The following is a 23,813-nucleotide window of genomic DNA, read 5'->3' as shown; positions in this document are numbered from 1 at the left end:
ATGTACAAGTATTCCATATTAATACAAATTTTCTCTAAAATAAAATAATGCAAATTTATAATTTGTTCATAGTGGTACTGTCAGTGTGCCCCTCCACTTTGTTACTGTTTTATCTTACGAAACAAAGCTCTCTTTGTTTTTCTATTTGGGGGCTGCGATTTGCACACGCACTGAAAATGGAGGACCCCACTTTGGTGTCTGTTCCTATTTATAGCACACATTTGCTCATGTAAGTCTGCTTGGTGATCCTGATTGGAGCCGATGTTTTGATTGGTGAGTTTTGGGCACACAGATGGATGAAAACACAAACACCGCCAAAGCTTACCTTTTGTTAGCCCTGGGGCTGTAATTACCTTTAGGCAGTCAGATTCATCAGCCCTTTCCCCTACGGTTGGTGCTCGACTCCCTCTTGTTGAAATGTAACCTCCACACAGACCCTGTCCTACCTCAGGGCGTGTTTACCAGGCTGCGCAGCACCACACGCCCCACCCAGCTCAGCACGCACAGCCTTCCCAGCAGCCGCTCGGTGCCCTTCACCGTCCTGACCTGTCGTGATCCATTCATTTTGCCTGTTTCTGAATGCCATATGAGTGAAGTCATAGGGTATGTATTCGTTTCTGCCTTACTTTTTTTCACAATTATGTCAGTGAGATTCATTCACATTCTTGCTTGTAGCAGTTTATTCTTTTTCATAGCTTATACTATTTCGTTGTAAAATATATCACACTTATTTCTCCTGTTAAGAGATTTCTAAGTTGTTGTCAGGGACTACTATGAATTATACTATTATGATCATTTTTCTACAGGTCTTTTAGTAGACATCGAGAATTTATTTCTCATGGTTGGCGTTGTGGCGCAGCAGGTAAAGCCACCGGCTGAAGTGCCGGCATCCCATATGAGCGCCAGTTCGAGTCCCGGCTGCTCCACTTCTGATCCAGCTCTATGCTGTGGCCTGGAAAAGCAGTGGAAGATGGCCCAAGTCCTTGGGCCCCTGCACCTGCGTGGGAGACCCGGAAGAAGCTCCTGGCTCCTGGCTTCAGACCGGTGCAGCTTTGGCTGTTGTGGTCAGTTGGGGAATGAACTAACGGATGGAAGACCTCTCTCTGTCTCTCTCTCCGCCTCTCCTTCTCTGTGTAACTCTGACTTTCATATAAATAAATAAATCTTTAAAAAATTATTTCTTGTGTTTGGCGCTGTGGTGTAGCAGGTAAAGCCGCCGCCTGCAGTGCCGGCATCCCATATGGACGCTGATCTGAGTCCTGGCTGCTCTACTTCCGATCCAGCTCTCTGCTTACAGCCTGAGAAAGTAGTAGAAGATGGCCCAAGTCTTTGGGCCCCTGCACCAGTGTGGGAGACCTGTAAGAAGCTCCTGGCTCGTGGCTTCTTATTGGCTCAGCTCCTGCTGTTGCAGCCATTTGGGGAGTGAATCTGTGGATGGAAGACCTTTTTCTCTCTAACTCTGCCTTTCAAATAAACTTTTTTAAAAAAAATCTTTAAAAAGTATTACTTTTGGGAATATTCCCAGGAGTATAATTGCTGTGACGTCAGGTGTATACATGTTTAACTTTCGTGTCAAATGATGTTCCTATGTGGCTGCGATTTTTTTTCTTCTAAAACATGATTTGAAAAGCAAAAAGAGCGAGCGAGCAAGCCAGAGGGATGGAGAGACCCAGAGAGTGCTTCCATCTGCTGGTTCCCCCGGCAAACGCCCGGAACAGCTGGGACTGGGCTGGGACCAGACAAGCAGTCAGGAACTCAGTCCAGGGTCTCCCAGTGGGCGATCCACCACGGACACGCCTGCACCCCAGCGTGGGCACTAGCTGGACGCTGGGGCCAGGAGTGCACCCAGGCACTCCCGACGCCTGGCGCGGCTGCTGTCCGCCTGCACCAGTTCTGCGACTCCACCTCCTCACCGGCACTTGGCACGGCCAGTTGCTTTTTTCTTTTACCTTGAGTCATTCTTGGGAAGAAAATCTTTAACTGTTTCAGTTTGCAAAGCAGAGAGAGCTCGCCCGCCCTCCCAACCCTTGCGGACACCTCCCTGAGGCTCGGACGACCCCAGCGGCCGGGCGAGCTCCGCCCTGTCTAGTGTCTCTCTTCCCCGCCCAAGCTTAGCACAGGGCCTGGAACGTAGTGGAGTGGCACTTAATGAACAGGGGCGATAAATGTATTTCATTTAATAAAAATAATTAGAAGTTCCAGGCATTGTGCTCATGTTTTACACGGATTGTTATTTCATTTAAGCAGGTATCATCACAACTTCCACTTCGCCAACGAGGAAACCCGTGTAGACAAACTAAGTGACTTCCCAGTGCCATAAAGCTCTGGGCTCTCTTTCCATTGCCCAATACCAGAAAACTGGCGGCGGCACCACCACGCGCGAGCTCTCGGCAGCACAGCACCGTCCGCGGCTCGGCGCGGCCAGGAGCGTTCGCACTGGGTTGCCAGTCGGCTCCATTTCCTTGAAGCACAGACCGGAAGCGTTTCTGTCGGCCGCCTTTCTAGTGAGCACGACCGGAAGTTTCTGACAGCGGCTTTCCGAGGATAGGGGAGCGGCGGCGGCGGCCGCAGCTGAGGGGGTTGCAGGTGCGGAGGCTCCGGGGCGAGGAGGCTGATGGGGCCGTTAGGAACACGCAGGCGGCAGCCCACAGGCAGGACCCGGACCTGACCTGGACCGCCACCGTCCTCGCGGCCCGCCTCTTCGCCCCGCCTCCGCTTGTGTCTGGAGTGGCCCCGCCCCCCTGACCTGAGCCTGGTCCCCTCCCAGGCGCTGACCCTTGACCTCGGGGCGCTCCCCCATCTCTTAGGCGCGATGGCTACGGGCGCAGATGTACGGGACATTCTAGAACTCGGGGGTCCGGAAGGAGATGCCGCCTCCGGGACCATCAGCAAGAAAGACATCATCAACCCGGACAAGGTAGCTTGGGGGCTCCGGGGAAGGGAGGTGGGGAGGGGTGCGGACGGCGAGAGACGAGGGAGGTGGGAGGTGCCAGGGGAGCCGAGAACGCGTGTCACCGCGGGCGGGATGGAGTGGAGGTGGGAGGCGGCGGCGCCCAACACGGCAGGACGCCTCCCAGAGATGAGAATGAAGTGTGACGGCGGTGAGATGCTGGCAGTGGGAATCCAGCACCTGGGGGAGGGCGTGTCCCCTGCGCCCAGGTGCTCGGGCCGGGGGTCCCCCTGTGAGGGTTTGTGTCCCTCGGTGGCGTTTCACTGCAGTCGTGCCTGCTGTAGGTGCCGGATTGTTGGGGGGGGTGAGCCGGGTGGAAGAGTTTTCGGGGGGGGGGGGGTCTAACCGGTTCCTCTCCTCTGGTCTCCAGAAAAAGTCCAAGAAGTCCTCCGAAACGCTGACCTTCAAGAGGCCCGAGGGCATGCACCGGGAGGTCTACGCCCTGCTCTACTCCGACAAGAAGCAAGTATCGGAGCCCCGGCGCCCACCCCCTGCCCCCTGCGCGCCGCCCCTCCCGGCCGAGGAGGTCTCGCGGCTCCCGCTCCTGGACGGCACTCCCCCTCTCCGGGGTAGACCCGCGCCCTGTCCACACCTTGGGATTCCAGCCTGCCTTTTCCTTACACCCCACTGCCAGGGATGCCCCGCCCCTGCTGCCCAGCGACACCGGCCAGGGCTACCGCACGGTGAAGGCCAAGCTGGGCTCCAAGAAGGTGAGGCCTTGGAAGTGGATGCCGTTTACCAACCCGGCCCGGAAGGACGGAGCCATGTTTTTCCACTGGAGACGCGCAGCAGAGGAGGGCAAAGACTACCCTTTCGCCAGGTTCAATAAGGTGAGCTTGCAGCGCAGGGGCAGGCCGGCGACGCCGTCCTTTGTGAACCACTCTCTGAGCCCTTCAGTCTGCTAGGGCTGGTCAGAGGCAGGCGTAGGGCCCACCAGGGCTGTCAGTTCTGTCCTGGGGGCACATACACGCAGAGTGGGCCTCGGGGGGTCTTTCCGGCCAAGCTGGACCCGTTTGCCTTTTCTCTGAGCGCCGCTGTCCCCGGGCTAGATCAGGAGGCGCTTGTGCCACCCTAGGAGTACCTCTCTCATCCAACTGTAAGACCCTGCCTAACTCAGTACTTCCCCCCGCAGAGGGGTACGGGCCCACGATCCATATTTTTTGAATGAATGAATGAATGAGTGTCTTCCTTAGTTGACTATGAGTTCCATATGTGTGGGACTGGCTCCTCCCTTCCTGTTTTTTAAAAATACTAAATGAATTGAAATGAATGGGGGGAGTCCCCAGAGGAGTGGATGCCTGAAAGCAGTCAGGAGGACGAGAGTATCATCTAGGTAGATGTCCACGTGGAAGAACAGGCCGAGGGCGAGAGCCTGGTATGTTCCAGAAACTGCTAGTCATTTGGCCGGAACTTAGGGTCCGTGAGGGGTAGTGGCTGCGGAGGCCAGCTCCCTCGCCCGTGTGTTCGTCAGCCGACGCGGTGGATTTTCGCTGCTAGGTGCCTGCAGTTGCTGAGCTTAAAGGCAGAACAGAAGTGGACCAGAAGTGGGCAGCCCTGGCTGTGGGGTGCTCGTGAACTGTCTAGAGGCACTCCATCTCGGAGGCCGGAGCCTTCGAGGGGCCTAACACAAGATGACCGGGTGACGTGATCAGAGGCGTCCTCTAGAACAGATTGAGTGAAGGATGTTCTTGGTGTCTCCAGTCCCTCAGAGACTGATAAGCCCAGGAAGGTTATAGGAAAAGACCACACGAGCCCACGTTTCTTCACGGTCGGCTCAGCCTGCAGGTCCCATGCTTACCCAGACCAGTGGAGAGTTTGCACACGGCCCTGCCCTGCGGGCTGCCCTTCTAGTAGCGATGTTCAGATCCAGCCTTGCCTGGAGGGCTGCGTGGAGGCAGAGACCGGGGCAGGCTGTGTCTCTAGTCCAGGCAGGTGATAGTGGCATCCAGACTGGGCTGTGGCAGGTTTGTAGGTGAAGCCACAGACTTGGTGAAGGGGAGGAGTCCAGAGGAAGGTAGGAGTTGCAGATGTCTCCTGTTTCTGACAGGGGCCTCTGGGCTGGTGATGGACACCGACTGGCTTCTGGATTGGAGGAGACAGGAGTGCGAGGGCGAGCGATGAGTTCAGTACTGAGCATGTTAAGGTTGAGGTGTGTGGACACCATGATGTCCAGGAGGCAGCTGTGGTCTCAGACAGAAAATAAAACTCTCCTGCTCCAGTAGAGCACTGATCCTTTCCTTGGGCCTCGGACTGTCTTTGAGGGGTTGGGGACTGAGGGGGGAAGAGTTTGGGACTAGTTCCTGTCCACCGCTAGGTTCCTGACCTAGGTGTGTGGAGGGAGCTGCAATCCCCACTGTCACCACTGGGTGGCAGTAGTGCTTCAGGCAAGAGTTGCATGGACTTCGGGGCTCCTGGGCCTTTCTCCAGGTACTTAGCCATCTGCCAGACTCGATTTGACCTTTGGACTCCACAGAAGTGCTTACATGTGGGCCCCTCACCTAGACCGTGGGGGTTAGGAGCGTGTGTCTTGTTACCGGGCGCCGAAGCTGAAGGTGTAGTGAAGTTGCTCCTGGAGTCAGTCAGGGGCCAGCTGCAGTCCCAGAGCCGCCAGGGCCTCCAGTTAAGCAGACAGGTTTTTTCTCACCCCAGGCTGCCCTCTGCAGGGGCACGGGCAGAGGATTTCCTTTTTTCTGGCCCAGAGACTGTGGTCACAGGGGGCTGGGCCCACCAGATTCACCAGTGGTGTGAACATCCCCACTGTGTCCCTCGGTGCCAGCAGACGGTGCAGGTGCCCGTGTACTCGGAGCAGGAGTACCAGCTCTATCTCCACGATGACGCTTGGACGAAGGCAGAAACCGATCACCTCTTTGACCTCAGCCGCCGCTTTGACCTGCGGTTTGTGGTTATCCATGACCGCTACGACCACCAGCAGTTCAAGGTGAGCCGGCGTCATACATCTGCACATGTGCCCAGCCCCTGGGCCCGGCACACCCTGCCTTCAGGCCAGTCCCTGAGTGGTCACTCCCTTGTCATTGCCGACCCTCAGAAGCGCTCTGTGGAGGACCTGAAGGAGCGGTACTACCACATCTGTGCCAAGCTTGCCAATGTGCGGGCCGTGCCAGGCACAGACCTCAAGATACCAGTGTTTGATGCTGGGCACGAGCGGAGGCGGAAGGAACAGCTGGAGCGTCTCTACAACCGGACCCCAGAGCAGGTCAGCCCCAAGCTCAGCCCCGTCGCCCTCACTGGTTCCCAGCCGTGGTCACTGCCCACGCTCTCCCCCACGCGCCCTTCCTCCTCGGATTCCCTCATGGACGCCCGGGCTGCCTTCGCCCGTCTCCCCTTCCTCCGGCACGCGCCCTCGGGTGGCTCAGCATCGCTCCCTTGCCCAGGTGGCAGAGGAGGAGTACCTGCTGCAGGAGCTGCGCAAGATCGAGGCCCGGAAGAAGGAGCGGGAGAAACGCAGCCAGGACCTGCAGAAGCTGATCACGGCGGCGGACACGACCGCGGAGCAGCGGCGCACGGAGCGCAAGGCCCCCAAGAAGAAGCTACCGCAGAAGAAAGAGGCCGAGAAGCCGGTGCGGAGGCTGAGAGCGCGGCTCCGGGTCGGGGTGGGGTGCTCCCCTAGAGCTGGCAGGGTCCCGGCATGGATGCTGGGCCCACCCCCACGTCACCCCGTTGTCCGTGACTCCTTCCCCAGGCTGTTCCTGAGACTGCAGGCATCAAGTTTCCAGACTTCAAGTCGGCAGGTGTCACGCTGCGGAGCCAGCGGGTACGTCACTCCCTCCTGCAGGCTGCCGCTGGGCGCACTCCTCCGGGCTCCAGCCGGCTGCAGCAGGTGGGGCTAGAGCAAGAAGGGGTGGCCACAGACAGGTGGCCCACCAGGACCTCAGGTGGCGGTGGTCCCCATGTGTACTGTATTCTACTTCTGTTTCCTTTTCTGGCCCGTGGCTCCCTGCGGTTGCCTTCTCTCCCACATCTTCCCCACCCTCGCTGCTTTTAGTCCCCTTCCCCCTGAGCCTCCAATGGAGGGAAAGGGCCTAGCTTCCTGGGTCGTTGCAGATGAAGCTGCCAAGCTCTGTGGGACAGAAGAAGATCAAGGCCCTGGAACAGATGCTGCTGGAGCTTGGTGTGGGTGAGTTGGGGGCTGGGCCCACAGGATGTGCCTTCCCAGGGGCGGGCAGGCAGAGGGCAGTGCCTGTAGCTGGATTTGCACACACACACCCCACCCCACCCCACCCCACCCCCCCGGCAGAGCTGAGCCCGACACCCACAGAGGAGCTGGTGCACATGTTCAATGAGCTGCGGAGCGACCTGGTGCTGCTCTACGAGCTCAAGCAGGCCTGTGCCAACTGCGAGTACGAGCTCCAGATGCTGCGGCACCGGCACGAGGCGCTGGCCCGCGCTGGTGTGCTGGGGGGCCCCACCGTGCCAGCATCAGGCCCAGCCCCAGTCTCTACCGAGTCCGCAGTGTCTGAACCCGGACTTGGCCCCGACCCCACCAAGGACACCATCATTGATGTGGTGGGCGCACCTCTCACGCCCAATTCGGTAAGAGACTGTGCGGGCTAGCAGACTGTGCCCTGGCCCTGCAAGTGAGCAGAGCACACACATGTACATGTGCCGCCTCCACGAGGGCCTGGGACTCAGGGCAGGAGTGGGTAGACCAGGTGTGTGTAGACCCAGTGTGTCTTGAGAGCATGAGGTGTGCACACCCAGCCAGAGCCAGGCCTTGGGGGCCACTGACTTCAGCACCTTGTGTTTCCCCAGAGGAAGCGACGGGAATCAGCCTCCAGCTCATCTTCTGTGAAGAAAGCCAAGAAGCCCTGAGAGGCCGCACGGGGTGTGGGTGCTGCTGTCGTGTAAATAGAGATGCTGAGTGGGACCGGGCTGCCGCCTTTTCCTTTTCACCACTCCCGAGGACCCGGCCAGGAGGGTCCCACAGCCGCTCCACCAGGGTGCTGGTCGGGGCCTGCCTCAGCAGCCTTCTGACCACTAACAGCTCGCCACCAATTTCTGCCGAACTCCTGTACCTTGGGACACTTGTTTCACACTCAGGACGGCTTCGCACACATACCCAAGGCCTCGTTTCCCCGACTTTATTCAGTGGCACGTTCACAGCGGGGACGGGGGTAGACACAAGGTAGGGCCTGATCTGTCCTGGAGCCCTGGGGGCACCACACACCATGCACTATGGATGGGAGGGGGCACAGGGGACCCTGGGGGCCCCCGCAGAAGCCTGTGTACTAGGGAGGAGGCAGTGATGGCCTGGGTCCCCCGAGCCCAGGTCCACAATGGGAGGGGCTGATAACTGGGCTGAGGTTGAGGGGTGGGGTGGGAGTGGGGGGGGCACAAAGTGTCTGCTCCGGAGGGGCCAAGTGGCCAAGCCCTTGCCCTGGGCACAGGCCCACAGGGCAGCTGGGGGACACTCTGGACGCAGAGCTGGGCCACTCTCCCTTCGCCCCTCTGGACAGGGAGAGGAGGATTTTGGGCTGGGCCAAGCAGCTACCCTGTCCTGCCCCATCCCGTCCTCGACCAATCAGAACGGCTTCGACGTCTGCTTGAAGATGAAGCCTCGATAGGCGAGCGTCTTCATGATGTTGGCGATGTTCTTGCAGTCATCTGGAAAGAGAGAGAGAGAAGACCTTTAGGTGGGCTCCGGATCCTTCCCCTCCGCCCTTAGGTCCTTTTACAAGCGGAGTGGGAAGCTGGGGCAGGTTCTGGAGCCACAGGCTCAACAGAGGGTCTGCCCCCTGGTGGCAGCATCTCCAGCTTCAGGTTGGGATGGGTGCTGCTGGGCCGGCAGTAAGCCTGGTCTTGATGCTTCTCAGCCCCATAATTCATGCTGGAAATTGGCCGGCGTGTCCCGGCCCAGCCCCAGTGGTGATGTATGGGCGCCGTCGCAGTAAGAAAAAGGCCGAGTAAATGTGTAATTTCTCCCTTGACGGCCCCCGGCCGCTGGGCGATCCTTCTTGTTGCCGCCGCGTGGGGACGGCCCGTCCGCCACACTCCGTCTTCCCGCCACCCGCCTTGATGTCTCCATTTCATTACTGTGCGGCCATTCATCACGCCCACGGCCAGGGTGACTTTGCCGGCACTTGCGTGCGTGTGGGAGATGTGGTCCAGGCCGTAATCACTGGTGACAAGGCACCAGGCTCGGCACTGCTGGGGCCTTGGCCCAGGCTTGTGTGCTCCAACAGCAACTCGCGTGGGTGCCGGTGCTGTGCTGGGGAGGGTATAGATTCACGGCCCCTCCCAGCTTGAGCCATGAGCCCCTGCCCTGCTTCAGTCCCAGTGCAAAGCTAGGTGCTGGCCACCTTTTGGGCTTGACTGTGCCCATACCTCACATGAAATGTCTGTGTACACAAGAGCCTACCACGCGCAGTTTCTTCTGTACGGGTCCCTGTGAAAATTGCTCTGAACTGTCCAGGAAAGAGCAGGCACTCGGGAGCCAGGCCTCCATCCACCACCATTAGGAAGTGCAGCTGCCCAGAGCTTGTCCCACCAGGACAGAAACCGCCTGAGTGCCTGGGCTTTTCATTTTCGGTTCAGCTGCACAGAACAGCCACCGACTTGCCATTCCCTCACCTGCTCTCCCACCTCCCTTCGGTGCTCCTGGGCCATAACCAGGCCTCAGCCGCCACCAGCCTTCATGGGATCGATGCTGTGATTGCAGAAATATTGTACATTGATGTCATCATCAAGTGTGTGTTGGGGGTGGTAAGGTCAAGGTGGGGTCGGGAGGCCTCTGCATCTGTGAAGAACCAAGTCCTTCCACTGAGCCCCTCAGGCCAGCCCTTGCCAGGACCTTAGGCCAGGAAAGGGGCCCTCCTAAGCTAGCAGAGAGCTGGGGGAGCTGGGAGGGTGCGGTGGGGGCAGGGCTCTGGTTAGCCCAGGACCCATCTCACTAGCCAGACTCCAGCTCTGCAGATCCTGCTAAGGGCAGACAAGTCAGATGAGGTCCTGTCTTGCAGAGCTCAACATGCATGTGCCTGAAGTGGATGTAGCACATGGAGAGGTGACACCTTGTTCCCCTAGAGACTCAGGAGGCCCGGTCTGAGGCAGAATGGTGGGAAGACAGATGGGTGGGTAGTGGCGGCCATGGCAACTCCAGACGTGACCCATCCTCGTGGTTTATGGGCCGGACACGCACCCCGCTCAGCTGAGGCCCCATCATTTGTCTCTCTTAGTGTGTATGCCTATGCTGTGCGGGCAGGGGGTGGAGGAGGGAGGGGGTGTGGCAGGAGGAGCTAGGCAGTTGACAAGAAGGAGAATGGGACGGGAGGGGGAGGGGGCTGTGGCAGGGCCCAGAGGCTGTGGTGGCCCCAGTGGAGGGACTGTGATACTGCGATTTTCTTACCAAAGACGCCTGGCTATGGCAGGACACCTCCAAGCCTGCCTGTCTCCTGCACTCTGGAGACCATGGCCGCTGTGCATATTAAGAATAAGTCTCCTCGTTATCTGCAATTACCCAGCGGCCACACACCTCATTTCTTCCAGCAGAAAAGAAAATTAGTTTTCTATTGACTTCATCTGGCTCCTCCTTCATTCATTGCTGGACAAATCGCTCAATCTGCCTCTCCTGGCCCAAGTGAATGTCCCAGCCCCGACCCCCAGGCCATCCAGTGGGCAAGCAGTGATCTACCAGCATCTGGCCCTGTGCTGGGAGGGGCCCACACGCCCCAGTCTCTGTCCTTGAACTCTTCCCCACTGGACGACCTCATCAAAGAGCATGAGCATGGATACCCCTGAGATCATCTCCAGCCTGGACCACTCTCCTGGGTGCTGGATCACATGCAGAGGCCTCCCAAACAGCTCTTTGTACGGACGTAAAACACAGAACATCCCTGATGGGCATGTCTGCTGTGACCCTGCGTTCCCCGTCCCTGTGAGTGGCAGCCCCACCTGCCCTTAGTGCCCAAGAACGAGGCCTCTGAGTGCTCTCTCCTCACTCCCCACATCTGATCAAGTGTGAACTGCAGATTTCATCTGATTCCCTGCCTAATCATCTACTTCCCTTCATCCCAGTGCCAGCTGCCCAATCCAGACGCCACCATCTGTGTTACTGCTCAGCCAGTCCTCTGTCCTCTAATCCATTCTCTTGTAGCCAGTGATCTTTTTTTCCACAATCCAATCACACATGTCCTCTTTAACTCCGCCTGTGGCTCTTGCCCTGGTTCAGTCTATTCTCTTTACCATGACAAAGGCTCTGCAAAAAAAATCAGATCCCTGCTATCCCTGGTCTCACCCAACCCCTGTGCTCCAATCTGAAGGAATCAGTTCCTGAGAAAGACACAGGGCATCTGGGAGTCAGGCAGGCCTGGTTCCTGCCTTAACCTCCTTCACTGCTGCATGACGTGTGGTGAGTGCTCAGTTCTCTAAGTGTCAGGTTCCTCCCCTGGGAATGGCCTTGCCCGTACTGCAAGCATTCAACAAGGTAGCACGTGCGTGCCTTCTCACTCTCGCACACACACACACACACACATACACCTGCCGCACCCCTGCATGCTAGGAATATTTCTTATCTTCTAGAAAATAAGGCCTGGATGTCAGTTTCCTGGATGACCCAATGAGGCAGCATGCATACTGCATAGTGGCCCAGATGACAGGCAGCCAGCATATTTGATGAGACCTACTATCAGCCACTCCACAAACTGACCACTAAGCCTGGTTACTGGGGCTCTGAGATTTGGACTTGTTGCCACTGGGCCACTACGATAAATAATGACCCAGAGGGAGGAGGAAGTTTGTTCCAGTTTTCTTAGTGGGTCTGTGGGACAGCATTTATGGGCTTCTCTCCAAGTCCTTGACCCTTAACCAATCCATTAAAAAAGCCAACAGCACAGTCAGAAAACGAGAAAACTGGGCAGAAGCAGCACCACAGATTTGAGACTTTTAATAGACCACAAGTTTCGAGACAGGCAGAGCAGGCAGGGTTAAGTGTGGTGACAGCACAGCCCCTCTGAGAGAACTTTGCTTGAAGCTCTGGGGCCACCTGGGTTGGCATCCTCGCCTTGGGCTTGAGGGGCAGCTGCAGGGGACAGCCTTAAGCTCACATGGAAGCCACCAAAAGTAGGACTTCCTCACCTTCAAATTCTAGAAGCTTAACCGGTTTTTAGGCTCCAGGGTGGGGAGGGGGGCATCAACATGTGACAAGATGACCCTCTCTTTCTGGAGTATTAATATATTAATGTTGGACATATTTTTAGATCGCCAGCACCATAATGGGAGAGATGCAGGTGCCTAAATCCCTCCGAGGGGAGACTGCTGGGCGAGCACCTACCGAGGGAGGGTAAGCTTGCCGACTGGGCCCCGAGGTGGTCAAGTACCTGCTTGGCAAAGGTGCCTCTAGTGGAGGGGTGGCTCAGATCATGCAGAGAGCTCCCCAGGGTAAACCGCCTGAGGCTACCGTGCTCCGGCTGGCTGCACTTGTCTGGGAACTGTACAGCAGAGGACAGAAAGCAGGGCCCGGGCCAAGGAGACCTTCAGGAGGGAAGGGGCCCTAGCAACCCATGGAGAGCCATTCACTTAGGCACTCACTGGCTTGGCAAATATGTGCTGACGCCTTCTGTGTGCCACACTGGTTCCGAGACTGCAAGACTCTGGCTCCCTGCCTCGAGGAGCGCAGAGCCGGCTCTGTAAAGGCTCAGTGCTGTAGGAGGCGGCGGCACAGGGAAGTCACCTAACTGACCAGGAATGGACTCCTGCAGGAGGGAAGTTAAGCAGAAGGTTTAGGGGGTGTGGGGAGGGCTGGCCTGGCAAGCTGGGGTTGGAATGAGGAGGTGTCCTCAGCCTGATGAAGAGCGTATGCACATTTCTGGAGGTGAAAGGCAGAGTGTCCCCCCAAAATAAGTTTAGCAGCGGGGTGGAGGGGAGGAGGAAAGGACACAAGGAGTGGTAAGAGATGAAGCTGGCAAAGTCATCAGTGACTGACCAGAGGGACGTGGATGCTAAGCCAGGGAGCTCAGGAGTCCATCATTCTGGGTGTGATGGGAAGACACAAACATGTTTAGGGAGGGGGGTGACAAGACCAGATTTATGCTGTTGTTTTTCATTTTACTTGAAAGGCACAGTGACACACACACACACACACACACACAGAGAGAGAGACAGAGACAGAGACAGAGAGAGAGAGAGAGATGGAGAGAGATCTTCTATCTGCTGGTTTACTTCCCAAATGATCACAATAGCAAGGGCTGGCCAGGCATAAACTAGGAGCCAGGAACTCCACCTGGGTCTCCTATGTGGGCAGTAGGGACCCAAGTACTAGAGCCATAACCTGCTGCCTCCCAGGATGCTATTGGCAGGAAGCTGGATGGGAAGTGGAGGCAGCACTCAAACTCAGGTGCCATGCGATGCGGTGTGGGTGTCTCAAGCAGTGGCTTAACAGCTATGCCGCAGCACCCACCCCCAGAACTATGTTTTAGAATTCTCATCCCAGAATGGGAAGAAAGGACCAGAGGGGTTAACCTGAAAGGCACAGAGATCAATCTGCAGACTGTACTGTGGATTCAGGCCAGGAAGGTTGGCCACAGCTAGGTCAGGGGAAGATGTGACGTGGATTGAGGAGTTTCTAGGACATCACAGAGAAAGCCTTAATGAGGGAGTTGGTAGGGCCAGGGGAGGATGACTGCTGGCTCTCAGTGGCTCCAAGACAAGGCATACCAGAGGAAGCTGCAGATTTGGGGCAGAGATGAACTTAGCTTTGGGATTCAGTCACATTACTGTGGGACATCTAAATTTATCAGGCACTTCCCTATGAGTTCTTTTTTTGTTTGTTTGTTTTTTGACAGGCAGAGCTAGACAGTGAGAGAGAGACAGAGAGAAAGGTCTTCCTTCCATTGGTTCAACCCCCAAATGGCCGCTACGGCCGGCGCACTGCACCGATCCAAAGCCAGGAGCCAGGCATTTCCTCCTGGTCTCCCATGTGGGTACAGGGCCCAAACACTTGGGCCATCCTCCACTGCCTTCCAGGGCCACAGTAGAGAGCTGGACCGGAAGAGGAGCAACTGGGACTAGAACCTGGGGTGCCAGCGCTGCAGGCAGAGGATTAGTCAAGTGAGCAGTGGCGCCAGCCCCTAAGAGTTCTAAGCTTAACATGTTGCTTAGGGGCCGGCACTGTGGCGTAGCAGGTAAAGCCACCGCCTGCAGTGCCAGCATCCCATATGGGCACCAGTTCGAGTCCCAGCTGCTCCACTTCCGATTCAGCTCTCTGCTATGGCCTGGGAAAGCAGTCTGGAAAATGGCTAAAGCCCTTGGGCCCTGCATCCGTGTGGAGATCTGGAAGAAGCTCTGGGCACCTGGCTTCGTATCGGCACAGCTCCGCCCATTGTGGCCACCTGGGGAGTGAACCAGCAGATGGAAAGCTTCTCCCTCTCTCTCTCTCTGCCTCTGCCTCTCTTTAACTCTGCCTTTCAAATAAATAAATAAATCTTTAAAACAAAACAAAAGTCTTGCTTAAGAAGGGCTTCCCAGAGGTTGGTGCTGTGGTGCGCGACAGGTTAAGCTGCTACTGGAAGACAAGAATGAAGCCCCTGGCTCCTGACTTAGGCCTGGCCCAGCCCTGCCTGTTGTAGCCATTTGAGGGAGCAGACCAGCGGATGCAAGATGTCTCTCTCCTCTCTCCATCTCTCCCTCTGCCTCTCAAGTAAACAGATAAATAAATCATAGCAGTAAAAGAAAAAAAGGCGGGTCTCTCAGGGTGTTTGGAGCCCTGGGTGAAGCTGCTTCTTCGAGCACCGGCATCCTGTTCTCTGAACTCTGGTTTGAGTCCTGGCTGTTTGCTTCTGGGAGGCAGTGGATGATGACCTAAGTACTTGGACCCCTCCCACCCACATGGGAGACCTGGAGAGAGTTCAGCTGGCTTCAACCTGGCCCAGCTATGGCAAGTGAATCAGCAGATGGAAGATATTTGTCTGTCCCTCTGCCTTTCAAGTAAAGTAAAAATTAACTATATTTTACATAAAAATTAAAAAGGCCTTTCTTAGTCCAGTTTATCAAAAAAGCCAAACCAAAACAACAACAAAAAAAAACCAAAATCCTTAACCCTATCATTTTCTTCTAGTAGTTTCAGTGATTTTTATATTTAACTTATTAATATGTTTGGAATTTGAGTGTGGAAAGCAACAGAAGCTCTATTAATGCTGCCCTTAGCGGATGGCCTACTGTCCTATAACCACTGACGGCAGCCCACACTTTCCCCAACCTTTGGAAATGATAGTGCATCACACACAAGACCCCCACACAGGGGCTACTGGAGCCAGCAAAGCGAATGAACATGAAATAAGCACAGGGGCAAACTGAACAGGAAACAAGAAGGGCAGCAGCGGGGCCAGTCGCTCACCTGCGGCCAGGAAGCAGTGGGCCTAAAGGAACGTGTAGACGCAACCTGAGGCCTACCAGCGTCTACACAGAACTCCTGCTTCAAAAGCTTAGTCTGGTAGCACATTTAGTGACTCGCACAAGAACTGGGGTCAGAACCGCCGGAATAGGGACCAGGCAAAGAAGGGGTAGGAAGTTTAGGGTGGTGGGGAGAATAGTGCAAGGAGCGGAAACCACGTATATGTTAATGATGAGGCAGCAAGAACCCTGAGTGCACCAATGTTCTAGAACCTCGTTTGGCATCCACATCTTACTGCTGCTCTGGACACCCTGGGAGCAAAGTGCCAGTGGGTGGATCCCAGGCATGCTTGACAGGACGGCTAGATCAAATGTAGCCCTGGCCCCGCAGGGACACACTGGTGCTACGGAATGACCTGCTGTTTATCTGAAGCTTAACTGTAACTGGCATCCCATATTTTTATTTGCTGCATCTGGCAACCCTCCGATGGAGGCCAGCAACCCAGAGCCACACCTGGCTGCAGTTTAGGATGAAGCAGCAAATGGTAGCCCAGAAGGAAGTTGGGGCCAAGGCAGTGAATTTAGGACTGAAACAGCAGAGGGCACCTGAGTAGCCTCAGGTCCGTGTTCGAATCCAGACTCCACCACTTAATAACCATATGACCTTGAGCAAAATCCTGAGCTTTAATTTCTCTGTGTTTTGGTTTCTTCTTCTCTAGAATGGGAATAATAGTGATAATTACAGCAACTACTTCCCTCCAAGGGTGGTTAAAAAGATGAAATGAGTTTTCATTTGTGAAGTACTTAAAACAGGGTCTGAGTCAGTTATGGTGGTGGTGGTAGTGGTGGTTATTCCAACAGTAACATCCTCATTTCTCCACTGCCGCTTGTGACCCAGACATGGCCAGCACAGTCCCTGGGCCCACCCAATCCGTTTCCCAGACACACTCTCTCCCCACAGACCTGGCTCTGAGGCCTCCTCCCCCTCCCCCACCCAGGGTCCCCATAGCCGCCCCTTCCCTCTTCCCCCCCACCCCCCCGCCCCACCGAGGGGCCTGGTGGTGCCACAGGGCTGATGGTGAAGGATGACGGTGGCTCCACAACAAGGGGAAAAGGCAATTTCATCTTGATTAGCAGGCGATTTCTCTCTCCGTAATAAGCGCGCTCCAAATAATTAGCGTGTTTTACGTAATAATGAAATTACAGAAATGCAGTCCACTTATTCAAACAACTCACCATTACCATATTTTTAAATATTAGACTTAATTAGAGTTTATCACTTCAGAGAAGTATGCGGACCGAAGATGTTTTTAAAAAAATCCTCATAAAGTGTTTATTAAGCGCTGGTAAAGCTGGGATAATGATGTGTTTGGAAATTAAGGCAATCAAACACTTACCGCCGCTCCTGGAGGCCGGGCATGGAAATGAGGCCATTACACGCCCATTACCCGCCAGCTCACAGCCACGTGGGGGTGGGGAAGACGCGCCTGGCCGAGAGGGCACGGTGCCCGGAAATGCCTGTGCCAATGTCCCTGTCTGACCAGTGAGCACAGCAGTAAACCTCTTATGTCACTTACATCACGTCTGGCCACCAGGAGCCCAACTCAGACTTGGCCAGGCAGATGCTTGACTGGTCTCAAAAGCCAAGAGGACACCAAGAGCAGCCCTGATCCAGATGCCCAGGCCTGGCAGGGCACGCCCCGTCCACTCACACCCCTAAGCATAGTTGGGAAAGAAGCCAGGCTGCACAGCCAAGGCAGTTGATGAGAGGAGGTGAAGGGTGGGTGAGTCCCACCTGCTGGCCGGGTCACCGTGGACACAGAAAGAGACAGCTAGAGTGGTGGGAGGAAGCCAAGGAATTGCGTCAGGAGCCAAAGAAACAAGAAGAGTGGGGTCCCAGCTCAGGGAGCAGCCCAGGGGACAGGACCTGGATGGGGAAAGCAGGCAAGAAGGGTGGCGGGAAGAGGGGCTGCTGGCTCCAGGCCCCATTTATCCCGGTGAATAACTAATTCCAGAATTTATAGTGCTGGGTTTTTGTTCTGTGGCCATTTGTATCTGCGAGGGGAGGAAATGAAGAGGCAGCACGGACGCCACATCTTTCTGTGTTATTGCTTGTCTGCCATTTGCAAATCATTATTAATTGTGGGCCCTGGTGGCAGGCCGGGTGGGGGCCGGGCTGGGTACATCCACATAGCTCTTCATCAAGGACCCCAGCCGCTGCCCCAGAGAGCCAATTACCCCGCCCTGATTGGGATCAGATAAAGAGGGAATTTTTACAAATTAGGGAATAAATAGAATTTCCACACAGGGCTCGGGCAGGACCTGAGAGGCTATAATGAAAAACCATCCGTCACCATCAGCGCGGCCTGGGCACGCAGCCCCGGCACTCCCTCCCTCGTGGGCCTGCCCTAATGCTCAGGGGCCTGGGCGTCAGGGTCGGAGGACACCCCCAATCCTTCCAAGGCCTGGAAGTGGGAGGAGTCTTCAGGGGGTGTGTCCGTCCCTTGGACCGAAGGGGCTCAGGCCCCAGCTCCGCTACAGGCCTGGAGCTCCCTCTTCCTTCCCCTCCTGCCTCTCCTTCAGAGACTTGCAGAGGAGGAGACTGAGGCAGTGCTGAGAAAGACAAGCTGGGGACCACGCGGCAAAGATCGCACACACATGTCCACAGCCATGGCAGCCCTGGGGCAGAGCCTCAGCCCCTGGACCACTGACTCGGGGCTGCCATTAGTGCTCCTCCCCTTGGATCATTAAATATGTATATCTTATTACACGCCTTGTTAGAGTATCGAGCTCTATTGACTGATGATAAATCCTGAGCCTCGTCCTGGCCATAAATTTATCTGGAGATGATGAAGACTCAATAATCTAGTCAGGCAGATAATATCATCGGGCCTTAAAAAAGATCATTACATTATATGTCAGAATTAAAAGTGAAATACGCCGTAGTCACAGGGCTGCTGCTCTGGCCATTATGGGGATGCCCGCCTCCCCCAGCTCAGCCCCATCCAGGTAGAGGGGCCAGGAAGCTCTGGGACACCACAGCTCAAAGTGCCAGAGTACAAGCAGGAAGGCTACAGCCAAGTGAACAGGACCTGGCTGGGCAGGCATGGGGGGAGGCAGCTGCAGAGAACAGCTGAGCAGATCCACCAGACCTGGCAGCCACACCTGTCCCAAGCAAGCTTGCGCCTTACCTTGTCCCTAGGGATTTCCCGAAGGCACAGCCTTCCGAGCCCTTCAGCAGCTCCAGCAGGAAGGCGGCAGAGCCACATCCCCTTCCTGAATGGTCTGAACAGCCAGGACAGACTCCTTCCAAAATGAGGACCCTGAGATACCAGGGAGGTTTGGCTACCTGCCAGTGCTGGAGAGGACTAGGGCCTGTCACCCATGTGCCACCGTCTTTCTCGCCTTCCTGTGAGCATGTGCCATCAAGCCAGGCCACAGCCACCTCCTCCCAAAAGACTCAGCTGCCACAGCCTCTGCCCTGCCCCAAGAAGTCTTGCTGCCAGACTCTCCACTGTCGGACCTCCACCCTCTTCCCAGCAACACACTCAGCCTCCAAACCTGCTCCTGCTCTCCCTGTGACGTCTCGCGCTCACACATCCCTCGTCTCAGCGAGCAATACTCCTTTTCTTCCACTCCCTGGAAACCTGCCCCACCCCCTCTATGCACCATCACTTCTTCCCTTGTCCACTTTGGACTGTATCCCCAAAACAGCCATGCATGTCATGCGTGCAGAGTCCACGAGGCCCTCATGTGACCCGAGGCGGGAACCAGTGCTGGTGATCCTGTTCCCTTTGCCTGTCACTGAGTTAGGGGCTGCTCTGTGTCCTGAAAAATTCCCTTACTCTTATAAAGAAAAACAAGGGCACACAGTCCCTCACATTCCATTCTGCTGGCTGTTTTCTTATCTGCTCGCAATGTCTGAGACTGAAGAAGCTACCTCCAACCTTGTGAGGAGTTAGCCTGCGAAGACTGCATCCAAGACACAAGAGCAGAAAAACAGAAAAAATGTGGGTCCTTGAAGACACGGAATTAACCAATCCTAGGATGCCTTGCCTCCACATTTCTTTTATGAGCTAATCAATTCCTTACAATTTAATTTTTTTTAGATTGCTTTGAAAGGCAAGGCAGAGAGGGAGGGAGAGAGAGAGATCTCCCATCTGCTGGTTCATTTGCCAAATGCACCCAACAGCTGGGGCTGGGCCAGGCTTAAGCCAGGAGCCTGGAACCCAATCTGGGTCTCCCACATGGATGGCAGAGACCCAAGTACTTAACCCATGAGCTGCTACCTCCCAGGGTTCACATTAGCAGGAAACTGGAAGCAGAACTGAAGCCAGGACTTGAACTTGGGAACTCTGATACGAGATGTGGGCATTCCAAGCAGCATCTTAACAACTGTGCTAAATGCCTGCCCCTGAGATATTTTAAACTGGATTTCTTTTTCTTGCAGCCGAACATTCACAAACTGATACAGGATGGTCCGAGAAACGACCTTACACGGTAAAATTGCAGAATGGAGGAGTCCAGGCAAAAGAGAACGAGGCCGTGAAGCTGGTAACCTTTAGTATGCACTCTTGAAACATCTGATCAAACTGTTTCTTGCTGTATGTTAGGACACAGGCCATGGTATTAAAAAGCTTAAAAGGGTGAAGTTAAGAATAAAACTCACACAAAGACAGAAGGAAGGAAAATGACTTTACTAGGACAGGTATTTCTTATCAGCAGCTTGCAGGGTACACTGAGTAAATGTCCCACATCTCCACAGTTCTGCCTTGTCATTCTTTAGCATGTGGCTTCTGATCCCCAGATTACTTCATGTGCCAAAATAGCTGCTGGAGACCAAATGATCACATCCACACTCGAGGAAAAAGGAAGGAGGAAGACTGGTGGGCAAGAATAGCAAACCCAGGACGTAGGGGGGAGTAGGGTAAGGCTTTTGGCCTAGAGGTAAAGACAGATAGGATACAGGCCCCTATCCTATATTGGAATGCCTAAATTCAAGTCCCGACTGAACTCCCAATTCCAGCCTCCTGCTAATGTGTGCCTCAGAAGGCAGCAGGTGATGATTCAAGGACCTGGGGCCCTGCCACCCATGTGGGAGACCAAGATTGAGTTCCAGGCTCCTGGTAGCAGCCTGGCCCAGCCTCAGCCTGGGCATCTGGTGAGTGAATCAACAGATGGGAGATTTCCTCTGTCTCTTAAATAAAAGAATTTTTTTTTTTTTAAGTAACAAATACTGGTGAGGATGTAGAGAAAAAACAACTCTTTTTTAGTATATGTGCTGCCGAAGCAAGCATGAAAGAAGAACTCTTTTTTTTTTTTTTTTTTTTTTAATTTATTTGATAGACAGTGAGAGAGAGAGAAAGGTCTTCCTTCCCTTGGTTCACCCCACAAATGGCTGCTATGGCCAGAGCTACACCGATCCGAAGCAAGGAGCCAGGTGCTTCTTCCTGGTCTCCCATGCAGGTGCAGGCACCCAAGCACTTGGGCCATCCTCCACCACCTTCCCAGGCCACAGCAGAGAGCTGGACCAGAAGAGGAGCAACTGGGACTAGAACCCAGTACCCATATGAGATGCCGGTGCCACAGGCAGAGGATTAACCAAGTGAGCCATGGCGCCGGCCCCACGAAAGAAGAACTCTTATACACTGTTCATGGGTATGTAAATTAGTACAGCCACTATGAAAAACAGTACAGAGGTTTCTCACAAAACTGGAAATGGAACTGCCATATAATCTAAGCAATCCCATTACTGGGTATACACCCCCAAAAATGAAGTCACTGTATCAAAGAGATACCTGCTCTACCACATTTTTATAGTAGCAGTGTTCACAGTAGCCAAGATGCGGAATCAACCAAGATGTCTATCACCAGATGAATGAATACAGAAAATGTGATGTGGTGTACATGCACGATGGAATACTATTCAGCCATAAAAAAGAACAAAATCATGTCATTTGCAGCAAGAGAGATGGAACTAGAGAACACCATACTAACTGAAATAGGCCAGAAACAGAAAGACAAAATACTGCATGTTCTCCTTTACAGGTGGGAGCTAAGAACAACAATAACAAAACAAAAAACAAAAAACCCACCCATTTTCACCTATTTTAATCTGAACAAAGAATGATGATTATTCAGAGCTGGGGTGGGGGATGGAGTGAGGAAGTCTGGATAAAGATAAACGGAGAAGCTCAGCATGAGATGTTAAGAGTAAGGGAAGCAGCGTGTGGGGTATATGGGACCTCTTTGTAATACTTTGCAATTTTTGCTTTGCAAATTTTATTCTGAAATAAAAAGTTAACTGCAAAAAAAGAATAGCATATTTCTTAGAGGTTTTGTTTGTTTGTTTGTTTGTTTTTGACAGGCAGAGTGGACAGTTGGTTCACCCTCCAATGGCCGCCGTGGCCGGCGCGCTGCGGCCAGCGCACCGCGCTGATCCGATGGCAGGAGCCAGGTGCTTCTCCTGGTCTCCCATGGGGTGCAGGGCCCAAGCACTTGGGCCACCCTGCACTGCACTCCCGGGCCACAGCAGAGAGCTGGCCTGGAAAAGGGGCAACCGCTGGCCTGGAAGAGGGGCAACCGGGACAGAATCCGGCGCCCCGACCAGGACTAGAACCCGGTGTGCCGGCGCCACAAGGCGGAGGATTAGCCTAGTGAGCCGCAGCGCCAGCCCTAGAGTTATTTTTAAGTACTGTTCCTGGAGGTCCCATGGCTAAGAGTCATGGCCATACTAGCTGTGTGAGAAACCTGAAAAAGTAGGTTTGCAGACGGGTCTGCACTGATGCCCCTAACCACACAGGGGGTCTCTGGAGTGGGCAGAAGGAAAGATGGGTCATAGGTATATGTCAATTAGTTTCTACCTTGACAACAAAATGGACACATCTCCCTTCAGAGCTTAGAGTCCATGATCCACCATTTCAGTCTTTCTCTTGCCAATATCCTCAACTCCCCTGTTCCCTTTTTGCTTCTGTCACCTTTGCCCAGAAAAACCCAAAATCTGCCGTCCCCAGAAGTGCGTCTGGGCGCCACTTATGAGAGCTGTGTGGTCAGTCTCCGCTGGCGTATGAAACTGCCCAGCCAGTCCTCGACACTCCTCACCAGTGCATGCATGCATCCTGGCCCTGGATCCCCGGGGGACAGCTGCAAGTTGCTCTACTTTCCACAAACCTGAAATACTCCCCCGCACCGGCCCAGCCCCCTTGCCCATGCAACAATCTTGTCTCCTACTCCACAGCAGCCACACAGAAGTACTCTCATGTCTGCAGCAACCCTCTCCTCTCACCCTGTCACAAGAGGGATGGGTCCTGATGTCACTTCCCATCCCTCCACCGCTCCCAGGAGCCCAACCCACAACTCGGGACTCCCCGGCCCCTGACATAGCCTCACTTTCTTCTCCTGCACTGGGTCCTTCACAGTAGCACGCAAACAAAATCCCTCCCGCCTTGGGAGAAAATGAGTGTCCCTTGAACTCCCTTTCCCACGTGACAGGACCCAGTCTCCTCCCGTTCAGCGCCCAACTTCACAGATGTTGACAGCCAAAGCCTCATTTCCTCATCTCTCACCTTGCAATCCATTTTTGTTTTTGTTTAAACAAAAGTCCCGAGGACTTTCAGGTTTTGATGCACACAGTGGAGCATTCTGTCCAGGAAGCTCTCTTCTGCTTCTCCCATGACACTGGCCCCTCTTTCCACTGATTCTATGATTACGTCTTAGATGTGGGTGTCTTTCGGAGTTGTCACTGGCCCTCTTCACTTCGCACTCTCTCTTCTCCTGGGGCAACTTGATGCAACCCTGGGGTTTTAATTACTGTATATTTTCCAGTAATTTCTGAATCTATATTCCAACTGCTACCCTCCAGGTGCCAGCCACCACTATCTTTCATCTATGCACTCTCTCTTCCATAGTGTCTTCCATACCATAGGTCTGGTCATTTCATTGTCTGTCTTAAACCCTTCCATGATCCGGGGACAGAAAAAGGACACTGATGGAACACACCGGTGAAATGGACATGAGGCCTGTAGTTTCATTAATAAGCTAGTACCAACGTTAATCTCATGGTGCTGATAACTCCACTGGGATCATGCAAGATGTTAACATTAGAGAAAGCTGGGAAAGAATATGGAGAAACTTCCATGCAAATGTAAAATTAATTCAAAGTACCAAGAGTCAAGAATGAAAACAACAGTCTCCAAAGGCTCCTCCCTGCTCCCAGGACAGATCCTGACTCGGTCATGAGTCCCAAGGGGCTGGCTCCGGTTCCTCCCAGAAGAACCCAGGCTCTCGTGCTCTGCCTTCCAGCCCTCAGGGTCTGCACTTGCTCTCTCCTTCCCTCCCAGGTGCTTACCCCCACCCCATCTTGGCACGAGGAATTTCTGGGTTCTCCCACAGCACCCAATGTTCTTCCTGTGACTGCCCGCCACCTCCCGCAGGACCACAAATCCCCTGAGGGCACTAATGTTATCTATACAGAGACCCTCAGGAATCGCATGCTGAGGGGAAGACAGCCAGGATGGACTGGTGG

The 23,813-nt window shown here is 54.5% G+C and overlaps 2 protein-coding genes across 24 annotated transcripts in view; one reads left to right on the top strand and one right to left on the bottom strand.

The window, feature by feature from the left end:
• Positions 1 to 2,492: 2,492 nt before the first annotated feature.
• Positions 2,493 to 7,835, top strand: DMAP1 (DNA methyltransferase 1 associated protein 1). Of its 4 annotated transcripts, none has more exons than XM_070078593.1 (11): positions 2,493 to 2,586; positions 2,808 to 2,917; positions 3,321 to 3,412; positions 3,585 to 3,780; positions 5,730 to 5,888; positions 5,997 to 6,164; positions 6,343 to 6,528; positions 6,651 to 6,722; positions 7,013 to 7,085; positions 7,206 to 7,501; positions 7,721 to 7,835. In XM_070078593.1, exons 2-11 carry the CDS (start codon positions 2,813 to 2,815, stop codon positions 7,778 to 7,780), a joined length of 1,407 nt encoding a protein of 468 aa, XP_069934694.1. In that variant the 5' UTR covers positions 2,493 to 2,586; positions 2,808 to 2,812; the 3' UTR covers positions 7,781 to 7,835. The 4 variants fall into 4 exon arrangements, with proteins under 4 accessions (XP_069934694.1, XP_008263586.1, XP_069934693.1 ...); XM_008265364.4 differs by having other exon boundaries at positions 5,727 to 5,888; XM_070078592.1 differs by having other exon boundaries at positions 2,513 to 2,586; positions 2,768 to 2,917.
• Positions 7,836 to 8,034: 199 nt separating this feature from the next.
• ERI3 (ERI1 exoribonuclease family member 3) overlaps positions 8,035 to 23,813 on the bottom strand; it is a 146,535-nt gene continuing 130,756 nt past the window's right edge. For all 20 annotated transcript variants that reach the window (XM_008265370.4, XM_070078596.1, XM_070078605.1 and 17 more), the window contains one exon: positions 8,035 to 8,572. In XM_008265370.4, coding sequence (XP_008263592.1) covers positions 8,490 to 8,572 — 83 coding nt within the window. In that variant the 3' untranslated portion in view covers positions 8,035 to 8,489. The remainder of the gene's footprint in view (positions 8,573 to 23,813) is intronic.

The sequence above is a fragment of the Oryctolagus cuniculus genome, chromosome 7 (genome assembly GCF_964237555.1).
Source record: "Oryctolagus cuniculus chromosome 7, mOryCun1.1, whole genome shotgun sequence".
NCBI lineage: Eukaryota > Metazoa > Chordata > Mammalia > Lagomorpha > Leporidae > Oryctolagus > Oryctolagus cuniculus.
This window is presented reverse-complemented; position numbering and strand designations above follow the sequence as displayed.